Source organism: Myxine glutinosa, chromosome 10 (assembly GCF_964187855.1).
Source record: "Myxine glutinosa chromosome 10, kmMyxGlut1.1, whole genome shotgun sequence".
Lineage (NCBI taxonomy): Eukaryota > Metazoa > Chordata > Myxini > Myxiniformes > Myxinidae > Myxine > Myxine glutinosa.
In genome coordinates this window covers 80,121,332-80,134,903 of record NC_136270.1, presented here as the reverse complement: position 1 = coordinate 80,134,903, position 13,572 = coordinate 80,121,332, and the positions used below count along the sequence as shown (strand labels likewise).

Sequence of the window (13,572 nt, the reverse complement as noted above, 5' to 3'; positions counted from 1 at the left end):
ACACGAATTTATCTCAAGTAATCTGCAATGAACCAACACAGAGCTGAGTAGCACCCTGAAGATTCAAAGCAGAACAACTTACTGAGATAAAAAGTGTGCCTCATCGTGGTTGTGAAAAATTTCATTTTAACACAATTAATAATGGCGTTTGTAGAAAATATAGCGAGAGACCAAGAGGGCACACTGATGTGCGATTTTGTTAACATATAAATAGCGTGTTTTAAGACCAAAGTTATACAGCCTGTGCTGTATAACAGCCAGAGATATAAAAGTTATACAGCCAGAGAGAAAGCAAATGAATGGTCTTACATGAAATTAATTTGTATGTGAAGGAGAAGAAGCCTGGTGTTGGCTTAGCGGTTAGGGTGCCGGCTTGGGATCCTAGGATCCTGGGTTCGAATCCCGGTCGATCGATGAATTAACGCCAGGGGGGTTGACTCAGCCTGTCATCCTTCCGAGGTCGGCAAATTGAGTACTGCTTTCTGGGATGAATGATCCCGGTGTAACCCGATTTAGAATAGGTACACCGTATCCCTGCACATCGTAAGAGGCGACTAAGGGTTGGCGTCAGGAAGGGCATTCGGCCATAAAAACATTGCCTCAAACAGGGAACCATGATTGTCATGGGGACCACAAGAATAACCCCCGATAACCCCCGAAAAATGGCCCTAAAACGATCATTCATTCATTCATTCATGTTAAGGAGAAGATTAAAAAGAATAAGGGAAATAATAAGGAGTAGTAGTACTAGTCTTAGTAGTAATTTTGCAAGGCGGCAGTGTGAACGAGATCTCTGAGCAAAGTGAGCGGGAGGAGGTGATTTATCCACTAGCCCATAGTGCAACACATACATAAATCACAAGGAGGATACAGCCATTAGTAGACATCATGAAACACACATGGGACTTGAACCTGGACTGTCTACATCACAAACCAGCGGATCACATGGGAATGCCCAAAAGGTCAACACAGCTTGCCCCCAAAAAAGGTGGTGGTTGCCGAAAGAAATGCAAAAGGTGGCAAGTCCCAAGAAATGCGTGGAAGACAATCACTGTAGGCCGATCTCACCGTCGAGAGCGCACCAGAAGGCATGACACTTTGCCGTATAGCTCAGCCGCCTGTCTTGTTCGCTCCTCCGTCTGAGCAACACACACACACACACACACACACACACACACACACACACACACACACACACACACACACACACACACACACACACACACACACACACACACACACACACACACACACACACACACACACACACACACACACTTATGAGCTGATAATATCATCATTCTCCTTCCCTTTCATTATTTTCAGTAAATGTTAGCGACATACCGATGATGCAGCAACAACATCACACCATTTTTTTTAATTATCTTTCTCCACAATAAATTGCTCACCTCATAAACATCCGCTGCAGACCTGTACAACTCAATGGCTTTATCCGAATTAACTCCTTCAACCAACCTGTTAAAAAAACAAAACAAAAACATTTTTTCACCAAAGGGATGTGGTCAGTAAGACTTACAGGCAGTATTAGGTACTGATCAGTGATCACATGTCCTGAATAACATGGTGGTGGGCCTTTTTAAACTGGAGCAAATTCCTGTGTAAAGGTGGAGTACATCATGTAGATGGTAAACACTGCCGATATATATGGCCAATTCAGCTATATATGGCCAATACGACTATATATGGCCAATACGGCTATATATGTCCAATACGGCTAAATACGACCAATACGGCTAAATACGACCAATACAGCTATATATGTCCAATACGGCTATGTATGGCCAATACAGCTATATATGGCCAATACGGCTATATATGGTCAATACAGCTATATATGGACAACACGGCTATATATGGACAATACGGCTATGTATGGCCAATACAGCTATATATGGACAACATGGCTATATATGGACAATACGGCTATGTATGGCCAATACAGCTATATATGGCCAATACGGCTATATACGACCAATACGGCTATATATGTCCAATACGGCTATGTATGGCCAATTCGGCTATATACGACCAATACGGCTATATACGACCAATACAGCTATATATGTCCAATACGGCTATGTATGGCCAATACAGCTATATATGGCCAATACGGCTATATATGGTCAATACAGCTATATATGGACAACACGGCTATATATGGACAACACGGCTATATATGGACAATACGGCTATGTATGGCCAATACAGCAATATATGGCCAATACGGCTATATACGACCAATACGGCTATATATGTCCAATACGGCTATGTATGGCCAATACAGCTATATATGGCCAATACGGCTATATATGGTCAATTCGGCTATATACGACCAATACGGCAATATATGGCCAATACGGCTATATACGACCAATACGGCTATATATGGCCAATTCGGCTATATACGACCAATACAGCTATATATGGCCAATACGGCTATATATGGTCAATACAGCTATCACTATCAGTATCAGAGAGTACTGTAGTACTAATAGTACTCTCTATGTAGTTGTAGGGATGGCGTGGAAAAAAACGTCGCTCCCATCTCCTACATGCAAAACTAAAGTTGGAGTATCTTCTTTAAAAACTCGCTTACGCTACGCTACATATGAGAGCCTACCTGGTGTGTTCAGCTGATTGCCGAGGTAGGAATCACTTTTCAGTTCTCCAGATCAAAGCAAAAGCAAAATAAGGCAAAATAACGAGATCGCTCAAACCCGGGAATTAATCTTCTTGTTCATATTAATAATAATCTTCTTCAGGCGGCATATTTCCGAGCTGCCTCTATCAATGGCAATGATTCTGCTACCATCCGACAGAGTTTTACTTCCTGCAACATCCTTTGGCATTATAAGTCTCGTAGCTTAAAAGGATTCCTCGAAATGTACGGAAAACGACATTCCTGTGGCGGACACAAAAGCCCACTGGCGTGGTGACATGATTCCGCACACCAAGTGGGCGGTGGCCATGCCCGACGGGTAGGCGTGGCCTCATGATATACACCGGGCGCGCAGCCCGGAGCGGGCCAGTGTTACAGTGAGCTCCTGAATAAAGACGCTTATAAGTTACCGCTTGTCCGCTTCCTCCTTGCTCGCAAGCAGCGCGCGTAACGCCGCGCTTTACTGGTGACCCCCTCGACGTTGGATCTGCCGGAGCGATCCTTCCACACGCGACGCCATTGCCATGGCCAACTTCATCAAACTTCCCGAATTTTGGGAGGCTCAGGCCGAAGCCCAATTTCAGCTTCGGCGCCTCACCGGCGATGACACGCGCTATTGCCACGTCGTCGCCTCCCTCTGGCCCGGCACGGCCGCTCGAGTTGTGTCCGTCCTTCGCCACCCACCGGACGGCCACAAGTACGAGGCACTCAAGCGGCTACTCCTAGCCACGTTCGGCCTCACGGACGACGCACGGGCCGACCGCCTCCTGGATCTCCCCGAGCTCGGTGACAGGCGCCCGTCGGTCCGAATGGACCATATGCTGTCACTGTTGGGCGACGAAGCCCCCGGTTCTCTATTCCGGGCGCTTTTCCGTCGCCAACTTCCAGCGCAGGTTCGCCTCGCGTTGGCCGGGACCGGGCTAACGGAACCCCGAGCATTGGCAGCCGAGGCGGACAGGTACTTCGCCGCTTCGGACACGCGGGCGAGAGTCGGCGTGGCCGTCACGGCCCTCGAGGCTGATGCTGCTGATGCTGCTGATGCTGCTGTTCCACAGCATCAGCTTATACAGCATACGCAGCATGCTGATACGCACCTCGTGACCGCCGCCACGCCCCGCCCACCGCCGCGGTGAAAACCGCCACCGCGGGGAAACCCGCCAACTCCACCGGCCTGGCGGAGCCAGCCGCGCTCCTCCAGCTCCACCACCTGGTGCTGGTTCCACGCGAAGTTCGGCCACGAAGCTCGGCAGTGTCATCCGCCATGCTCCTTCAACAGGTCGGGAAACGCCCGGGCCGGCGCTCAATAGTGGCGATGAGCGCCGGCCGTTTGAGCAGCCTGCTGTTCATAACGGACAACTTCTCCGGGCGCCGTTACCTGTGCGACACGGGAGCGCAGGTGAGTGTCGTTCCCGCCGGCACGTCAGACAAGCACGCCGCGGGTGGGGGCCCCGCGCTGCTTGCCACGAACGGGACGCCCATCCGTACGTACGGAAAACGCTGCCTCTCTCTGCGGTTCGGAGGGCAGGTTTTCCGATGGACGTTCGTCACCGCCGACGTGCCCATGGCACTGCTTGGCGCGGACTTCCTGTGCGCTAATGGGCTCCTGGTCGACGTCAAGCGCAGACGTCTTGTCCAGGCCGAGACATTCAGCTCGCTCGCTTGTGCGTTGCCCAGCTCAACGAGCGGCTTGCCAAGCGGCTTGCCGAACGGTTCGGTTCCGGCCACGTTGGTCTGTACGCTTCCGGCAGCGGACGCATTCACCCGCCTCCTCGCCGGCTTCCCGGCCCTCACGCGGCCCACCTTCTCGGCGGGGGCCGTCAAGCACGGGGTGGCCCATCACATCCCCACCGTCGGGCCACCGGTCTACACCAGGGCACGCCGCCTCGAGCCGACGAAGCTGGCGGTGGCAAAAGCGGCGTTCGCTACCCTGGAGCGACTCGGCATCGTTCGGCGCTCAGAGAGCGCTTGGGCGTCGCCGCTGCACATCGTGCCGAAGCCCGGCGGGGGATGGCGACCGTGCGGGGACTATCGCCGTCTCAATGACGCCACGACTCCCGACCGCTACCCCGTCCCCCACATTCAGGACTTTTCCGCCCGTTTGGCGGGCAGGTCCTTCTTCTCGAAGGTGGACCTCATACGCGGCTACCATCAGGTCCCCGTCAGGCCGGAGGACGTCCCGAAGACGGCGGTCATCACGCCATTCGGACTCTTCGAGTTCCTGCGCATGCCCTTCGGTCTGAAGAATGCGGCTCAGGCGTTCCAGCGACTGATGGACAGCGTCCTGCGCGACTTGGATTTTGTCTACGTCTACCTGGACGATATCCTCGTCGCCAGCACGTCCCGCGAAGATCACCTACGCCACCTCCGCACGCTCTTCGAACGCCTGGGCCAGCATGGCCTGATTGTGAACCCCGCAAAGTGCCGGTTCGGCGCCGCCATAATCGATTTTCTGGGGCACCGTGTCACCAGGCACGGAGCCGTCCCCCTGCCGGCCAAGGTGGAGGCGGTGAAGGGATTTCCGCGCCCCCGCACGATCAGAGGGCTGCAGGAGTTCCTGGGCATGGTGAACTTTTACCATCGGTTCCTGCCCCGTATCGCCCAGCTCCTGCGCCCCCTGCACGAAGCTCTCCGAGGTAAGCCGGGCAAAGGCAACGTTACCTGGACCGAGCAGATGGACACGGCGTTCACGGGCGCGAAGCTCGCCTTGGCTAACGCCACCATGCTCGCGCACCCGGCGCCCGATGCACCGATCGCCCTCACCACCGATGCCTCGGACTACGCGGTGGGCGCGGTGCACGAGCAATGGGTGCGTGGAGCTTGGCAACCGCTGGCGTTCTTTGGCCGGCAGCTTCGCCCGCCCGAATGCCGTTACAGTACCTTCGACCGCGAGTTGCTCGGGCTTCACTTGGCGGTCAGGCACTTCCGCCATCTGCCCGAGGGCCGTGCGTTCACTGCCTTCGTCGACCACAAGCCGCTGATCTTCGCGATTGGCAAGGTCACCGAGCCGTGGTCGGCCCGGCAGCAGCGTCACCTCTCGGCCGTGTCCGAGTACACGACGGACATCCAGCACGTCGCGGGGAAGGACAACCCGGTGGCGGATTGCCTTTCCTGGGCCGTCGCCCACGCAGTCCACCTCGGCATCGACTATGCCCGGATGGCAGCGGACCAGGCCGCTGACCCCGACGTCCAGGCCTTGCGGACCGCCGTCACGGGCCTCCGCGTCACCGAGGTGCCGTTCGACGGCGCTGGCGCGGCCCTCTTGTGCGACGTCTCCCTCGGGCGTCCTCGCCCCAGCGTGCCCGCGGGCTGGCAGCGCCAGGTGTTTGACGCCATCCACGGCCTGTCCCACCCGGGCGCGAGGGCCTCCCAAAGGCTGATCGCCGACAAGTTCGTCTGGCATGGCCTCCGGAAGGCCGTCCGCGGCTGGGCCAGGACGTGCCTCGCGTGCCAGCGTGCACCGGCACACCCAGGCCCCGTTGGCCCCGTTCACGGTGCCGGAACGCCAGTTTGACCACGTCCACGTGGACCTGGTGGGACCTCTGCCCCCCTCGCGGGGTTTCACCTACGTCCTCACCATGGTGGACCGCACCACCCGGTGGCCGGAGGCCGTGCCCTTGGCGTCGACAACGGCGGCCGATGTCGCGCAGGCTTTCATCGCCACCTGGGTCGCCCGGTTCGGCGCCCCCTCAGACATCTCGTCCCCGCCCCCCAGATTCCTATGTAAAAGAATGGGACTGGGGTAGGCGTGGCTATGACTGTCAATCAGCTTGATGGGGGCGGAGCCGCTAGACACATTTGCCTCCGTGTCGGCGTTATGCGTGATAATGTTATGTGGGATCAAATAATCACAGCAGAAATATAATGTCTAGGGAAATGCCTTGTTTTTCATTGTTACATTTATAAAAAATAAAATAATAGCAAGGTACCAGTTCTATACACCGCACACGGGGCACGTGATCACCATCCCTCCAGTCACGGGTCAAGGCAAAAGAAAACCACGTGATCAATAACCATCTCAAGTCACGGTTTCTCGGCGCCCGATTCGTTACGTCGGCGCATCAATGATGGCGTCGTATAAACAGCCTGCACAAGGAATCCACGGGAATTTAATCTTCTATAAACGAAGATGTGTGTGTGTGTGTGTGTGTGTGTGTGTGTGTGTGTGTGTGTGTGTGTGTGTGTGTGTGTGTGTGTGTGTGTGTGTGTGTGTGTGTGTGTGTGTGTGTGTGTGTGTGAGATGTGGATTTTTTCAGATGTTGTGGCCACAGTCACAGATGAAGCCAGATTGTGGACAAGACAAGGTTTACATGTCTAACTATGCCCTAAAGACGAGTCAGATTTGTGGCTCTGGTTATGTTTTAAAAACAGCATTGCATTTATTTAATATGGGTGATAACCTCGCCTCATCAACTATGTAGGCCTACTATTTGTCTGTGCGAGGCAGCAATCCATTGTCAGTTGAAGGAATGAATACAAAAAGCATGTTGACAGTTATCTCGACCGTGGCGAAAGTATATTAATTCCAGTGTGGCTTGGTGTGGTTAAGATTTCTGAGTCGTGGGACTCAGAACTTCTTCCTTACGTAAGCCTCATCTTGAATAAATTCTCTTGTGCATTGTCCGGAGTTGTAAAGTGATTTTTTGAGTAATTGGAAACCGGTAAAATCCCTGACAAATTGGCGACGAGGATGAGGATGAGGTCCGATCGGAGGCAAGAGAGACTGATTGACCAATGATGAACAAAGAGGTTCCAGGCACCCATTAATGAGGCGAGAACTTTCTCGATAGTGGAAGTTTTTCGGCCATCATTGGGAAGATCCTGTCTCGGCTTGACCTCAGGCACGGATGAAACGAAATTCTAGGGAAAAAGGATTGACATGGTACACAGAGATTTGTTACAGATAAGGGAAGGATACAGGTGTCTCGGGCCCAAGTACCTGTGGAGTGTTCAAAGGAGGTAGATTTGACCAGTTTAGATCTGGGAGAAAATCTGGGCACTCTGGCTGTGGCGCTGTGAAGATTGTGGTGAACGTGCGATGGTGCAGTGTGATGCGAATGGGGCTGCAGGAACGTACGTACCGAGGTGCTTGTGGGGTACTGTTTCAAAGCACGGCAGCTTGTGTTTTAGACCGTGTGGGTACCTGAGGTTGTTGAAGCATGCATGCGAAAGGACATGGCTTGGAGAGGGTGTGTGCCCAGGTGCATTGCGGGATATCTGGGGATGCAGTGCCCCGACGGAGGTTTGGAGATTCGCGAGTGATGGTGGTATAGTTATGAAAAGGTATATGGCTCTGAGGGAAGAATTGTTTGACAAACTGCCCCAGAGGCTGGATGAGCAAATGCACTTTTGAGATTTAACGATTTGTCCAGGGAGAAGGGAAAAATGGTATATTGATGTGTGTTTGAAAGCATTTTCCATGTGCATTTCAGAATCAAGGGATAGGAATGCTGAGGTCTTGCAGGTTTGTGTAATCAGAAGGATTAAAATTCACATGGCGCGCTGTCAAAGGTGTGAAATACAGGGATACCTGTGTAATTTTGGTGTCGTGGTCGTTATTGATTTTCGACCATGAGTGAATTGAATGCCCAATTGAAATGATGACAAATTAGTTGAAGCAATTTATTTTGCGAGTTGCATTTTAATTGGCGGGGAAATGGGAAATTTTGGGTCATGTTTTGGAACGAGATATTTTGCTTGGTGAAATTGAGAATTGTGAGGTCCAAGTTTGGATTTCAGCTGTCGGTATTGTTAATGAATATTCTATTGGAAATAATTTAATATGAGATGTTGGCCATGACGGTGTTGTTCGTGGTAGAGGCCTTGTTTGAAATTGACAGGTTTACCAAAAAGATGAATCGTTGTCAGACAGTGTCTGTCAAATCTGAGTGACTGTACTGTTGACATGATTGAAATATGACTGACACCTTGTGTGATTTTCAAAATAACAGGATGTTTAAGAATTGGGATAGTCAGGGCCCTTAGGGATATTTTGGGGCCGTTTGGTTCAAATTCTTCCAAAAGCACCAGATTTGGCCCAGATGTTGCCCATGCCATACTCTTTCGATTTTTGACGGGCGCCAAGACGGGCGCCCCCCCCCCCCTCCCCGGGGGCCCCATATTGGCGAAATACGAAATGGCCGCCACCCGGATGAGAGGAAAATCAGTTAAATAACCAAAAGGGTTGGAATCATGTATGATACCACTTTTCAGGGGTTTTCGAGGTCGAGGAATCCAATTATGATGTTATTTTGATGATTCGAGGTCAAGGTCAACCCTCAAGGTCATCTTAAAGGTCATTTTTGAGTCAAACATGTCGGTTTTTGAGTTTTTTGTCAAGATTTACGCGAGGTTCACCATTTTATGTTTCTGGGTTGGGTAATCGAACTCTGACCTTATTTTTGACAACTAGAGGAAATATTTACATGTCTATTTCCTAATTTTCAGGCATATGCAGTTCATCAGTCTAATTACAAAGGTACGGATTTTGATGTTTTATGAACTGTATGCCATATCCTTGTGTTTAATTTTTGTGCGATCATGATCCGGGTTCATGTATACATGATTGTATACATGTCATAAATATGACGTCATAGCTCATGTGACCTGGCGGCCATATTGGATTTTATGAAAACCTTAAAAATGGACCCCTGCCTTCATTTTTCGATCGATTCATTTTGAACTTTGACCACTAATAGTACGCCATGTGATTGGATGCATATCCTAATTATGACGTCATAGGTCAGGTGACATGGCGGGATGGACCGGTATGGTCCCCGGATCATACCGCCCTTGGCGCCCGTCAAAAATCGAAAGAGTATGGCATGGGCAACATCTGCGCCAAATTTGATGCTTTTGGAAGAATTTGAACCAAAATATCCCTAAGGGCCCTGACTAGGAGGGTGGGGGCGAGTAACAGTGCCAACCCCTAAATCCCGCCTCCCCTCCCCCACCCCACCCCCCATCCCAGCACAGTTTGTGTGGAATGCTGATTGCATTGTTCTGCATTGATTTTCCTGTATTTCTAATGTTTTCACCCGGTATTATCTGTCTGTCTGTCTGTAAGTAAGACATACAAAGAGGTTTTTGAACAGTGTTAATGTGGGGGGAAATGAACATTGAAGTGTCAAAGTTGTAACACCTTTTGCTGGTTGTAACACCTTGCAGGGGACATTGGTCTATGATTTGTGAATGTTAAGTGATAATGTCGGTTGAAATATAGAGATCTTACATCTTGTCGGTATTTATATTAAATTGAAGACACGGCTGAGAGCGCTAGCCGTTTGTCGATCAGCGGTCAGATAGACATGGCCTGAGACAAGCTCAGCCCTGAGGCTGTGAGGGCTCAGCAAACTAAAGTGCAGGAGGAATGAAAACATTCTGAAGGATGATAAACATCCCAGGGATGCGGAATTGTCTGCAGCCGAAAAGCTGTACTCATGTTAGAACTGGGGAACCGACAGTTGAAAAAGTATTTGAAAATAAAAGGGAAATACTAGGACAACATGAAATGAGAGTTAGTCACGTGAAAAAGTAAGTACACCCCATGTAAAGTTTTGACTTTTTCAACATATTTCAACATACAGCTATTTGATCTTCATTTCAACAATATTGATCGATAAAGGTGATATAATATAACAAATATCATGAAACATTTACATTTTGTAGTCCATTGTATAATTTAAATAAACATAAATGCAAATTTCACATGTGGAAAAAGTAAGTACACCCTTCGCTCTTATAGGTGGTATTGCCCCCTTTGGCAGAAACAACCTCAAGTAGGCGTTTCTTATAACTGTCTACCAGTTTCTGACATCGACTGGGAGAAATTTTTGCCCACTCCTCCATGTAATTATTTCAGCTGTGCGATGTTTGAGGGGTTTCTTGCATGCACAGCTCGTTTCAAATCCCCCCACTACATCTCGATGGGATTTAGATCCGGGCTTTGACTTGGCCATTCCAGAACCCTCCATTTCTTTCTTTTCAGCCATTCCTTGGTGGATTTACTGGTACTAGGGCATTGCCCGTACGTGGGTGCCCGTTCCTTGCCCAAAAAAAAAAACAAACGCTACCCGTACGCTCTACCCCGCCCGTACGCCCGTAAACAAAAAATAACAACGCTCTTCGCTTCCGCCCTTCGCTCTGACTGAATTGGGAGAAATAATGCGCATAAGAAATCGAATTACGTACCGTAATGGCGGTCAGCTCGTAACGCGCACACTGTCCGGAAGTTCGCATATCGCATATCTATCTATCTATCTATTAATGCCCAATTATTCAATTATCGCCAACGTATTTTGGCTTTTTGCAATTTAATCGCAAGGAAAAGTAGAAAGAGAAGAGGGAAAAAAAGAAAAGCCTTGCCTTGCTGCAAACAGCTGCTGCAAACAACAACAACATGGAAGGCTGCACTGTCCGGAAGTTGGCATATCGCAGTTACGATTATTTTAGTGTTAATGGCCAATTATTCAATTAGCGCCAACGTATTTTGGCTGTTTGCAATTTAATCGCAAGGAAAAGTAGAAAGAGAAGAGGGAAAAAAAGAAAAGCCTTGCATTAACGCATTAACGCTTGCATTGCATTAACGGTTCGGCACACGTGATAGCTCGCTGCTCTCTGATTGGTTGAAGCGTTTTTTGGACATAGCTCGGTAGGTACTTGTCCGATTAATTACAAACCTTGAAAAGGCACATCCTCGGGTCCCCAGCAATATACCTGGCAAGTTTCAAGTATATCGGACCCGTGGTTGTCGAGAAACAGCGGTCACAGACAAACACACAGACACACAGACAGACACACAGAGATTACTGGCATTATAGATAGATGTTTAGGGTCATTGTCATGTTGCAAGGTCCACCTTTGGTTGAGCTTCAACTTTCTGACATGGCCTCACATTATCCTCAAGCACCCTCTGGTACAATGAAGAATTCATAGTGGATTCTATGACGGTGAGCTGCCCAGGCCCTGATGCGGCAAAGCTGCTCCAAACCATAATATTTCCACCACCATGCTTTACAGTTGGTATCAGGTTCTTGTGGTCAAATGCTGTCTTTGGTTTTCGCCAAACATGTCTTCTGGTACTGTGGCCAAATAGCTCTACCTTTGACTCATCTGTCCAGAGCACATTGTTCCAGAAGTGCTGGTCTTTGCCTAGGTGTTCATTGGCAAACTTTAGTCTTGCCCTGATGTTCTTTCTGGACAGCAAAGGTTTCCTCCTGGCACACCTCAAATGTAGATCAAATTTGTGCAGCCTCTTTCTAATGGTAGACTCGCGCACTTTGACATCAACAGTGGCAAGAGCTACCTGTAGGTCCCGTGATGACATTCTGGGGTTCTTAGAGACTTATTTCAGCATCTTGCGGTCTGCTCTCGGGCTGAACTTGCTGGGGCGGCCTGGCCTGAACAAGTTGGCAGTTGTTTGGAATCTTCTCCACTTGTAGATGATCTTCCGGACAGTCGAATGATTGATGTGATTCGTCTGTATCCCCCGCCGAATGTTGACACTTATCTCGACCTTGGCCAAAGTATATTAATACTTTGTATATTAATACAAAGTATATTAAAGAACTTCTTCCTTACGTAATCCCTATCTTGAATAAATTATCTTGTGCATTGTCCAAAGTTGTAAATTGATTTCTTGAGTAATTGGAAACCAGTAAAATCCCTGACGTGTGTGTGTGTGTGTGTGTGTGTGTGTGTGTGTGTGTGTGTGTGTGTGTGTGTGTGTGTGTGCTATACTTTTTCACGTCTATAAATTAATTACGTACTATTCAGATGTGCCTTTAACCCTTTAGACTGCTGAGACCCTGCTGTCTTTGGTTTTCGCCAAACATGTCTTCTGGTACTGTGGCCAAATAGCTCTACCTTTGACTCATCTGTCCAGAGCACATTGTTCCAGAAGTGCTGGTCTTTGCCAAAGGTGTTCATTGGCAAACTTTAGTCTTGCTCTGATGTTCTTTCTGGACAGCAAAGGTTTCCTCCTGGCACACCTCAAATGTAGATCAAATTTGTGCAGCCTCTTTCTAATAGTAGACTCGCGCACTTTGACATCAACAGTGGCAAGAGCTACCTGTAGGTCCCGTGATGACATTCTTAGACCTTGGAAAACCCTTTAACACTTGACCCAAAAGACACCCGAGGACCCAAAGACCCAGATGCCACAAAAGTCCCAGAGGACCCAAATCACCAAAAAGTCCCCGATGACCAAAATCACCCAAAAGTCCCCAAAGTCATTGTTGACCGAAAAGACCCATGTGACCCAAACAGGAAGAGGTCCAAACGGGAAGAGGTCTAACGCAAGAAGGGAAGAGAAGAGGAAGAGTCCAGGGAAAGCAGAAGGTCCAAGCGCAAGAGGGAAAATGTCGGTCTCTCTTTACTTTTCATCAACCCCTCGTGACGTCATCTCTCTCTCTCTCTCTGCCAATCCTTGCCGGCCAACATCGCAGGCTCAATTCTCCACCAATGGCCACGTCGCTTCTCTCTCATGCCATTCGTTGGTGGCCAATGAGTTCGTCGCTTCTTGCTCCCTTTCTTCCACCAATCGGAGGGAAGCTTCTTGCCCCTCCCCTGGCCAATCACCAGTCCTTCCTTACTCCACCAATTGGCGGCCTTCATCCTGCCTCGTCTCCCTATTGGTGGTGTCTTGTCCAATCGCTGCCCCTCTGGGTGTGGCTCTCGGCCTGCCTGACCGATGAGTGCTGCTATGCAAGTTGGTGTTGTAGCTGGCTGCGGCTCCATCAGCAGTGCCCCGAACTGGCTTCTGGTGAGTTTTATTACTAGGGGGGAATTAATTAGTGTGTGCGCTAATGGGGATGGATTCCTAACTAGTGTCAATGTGAGTTGCCATACGGGACACAGGGATGATCACAGAGGGAACGACGTACAAGGGAATTTTA

At 49.6% G+C, this 13,572-nt stretch overlaps 1 protein-coding gene across 2 annotated transcripts in view; it reads right to left on the bottom strand.

Moving 5' to 3' along the window:
* Positions 1-13,572, bottom strand: part of NAPG (NSF attachment protein gamma) — a 57,942-nt gene that overhangs the window by 21,254 nt on the left and 23,116 nt on the right. For both annotated transcript variants that reach the window (XM_068126710.2, XM_068126711.2), the window contains exons 7-8: positions 1,410-1,476; positions 1,069-1,139 (exon numbers count right to left, since the gene is read on the bottom strand). In XM_068126710.2, coding sequence (XP_067982811.1) covers positions 1,069-1,139; positions 1,410-1,476 — 138 coding nt within the window. The remainder of the gene's footprint in view (positions 1-1,068; positions 1,140-1,409; positions 1,477-13,572) is intronic.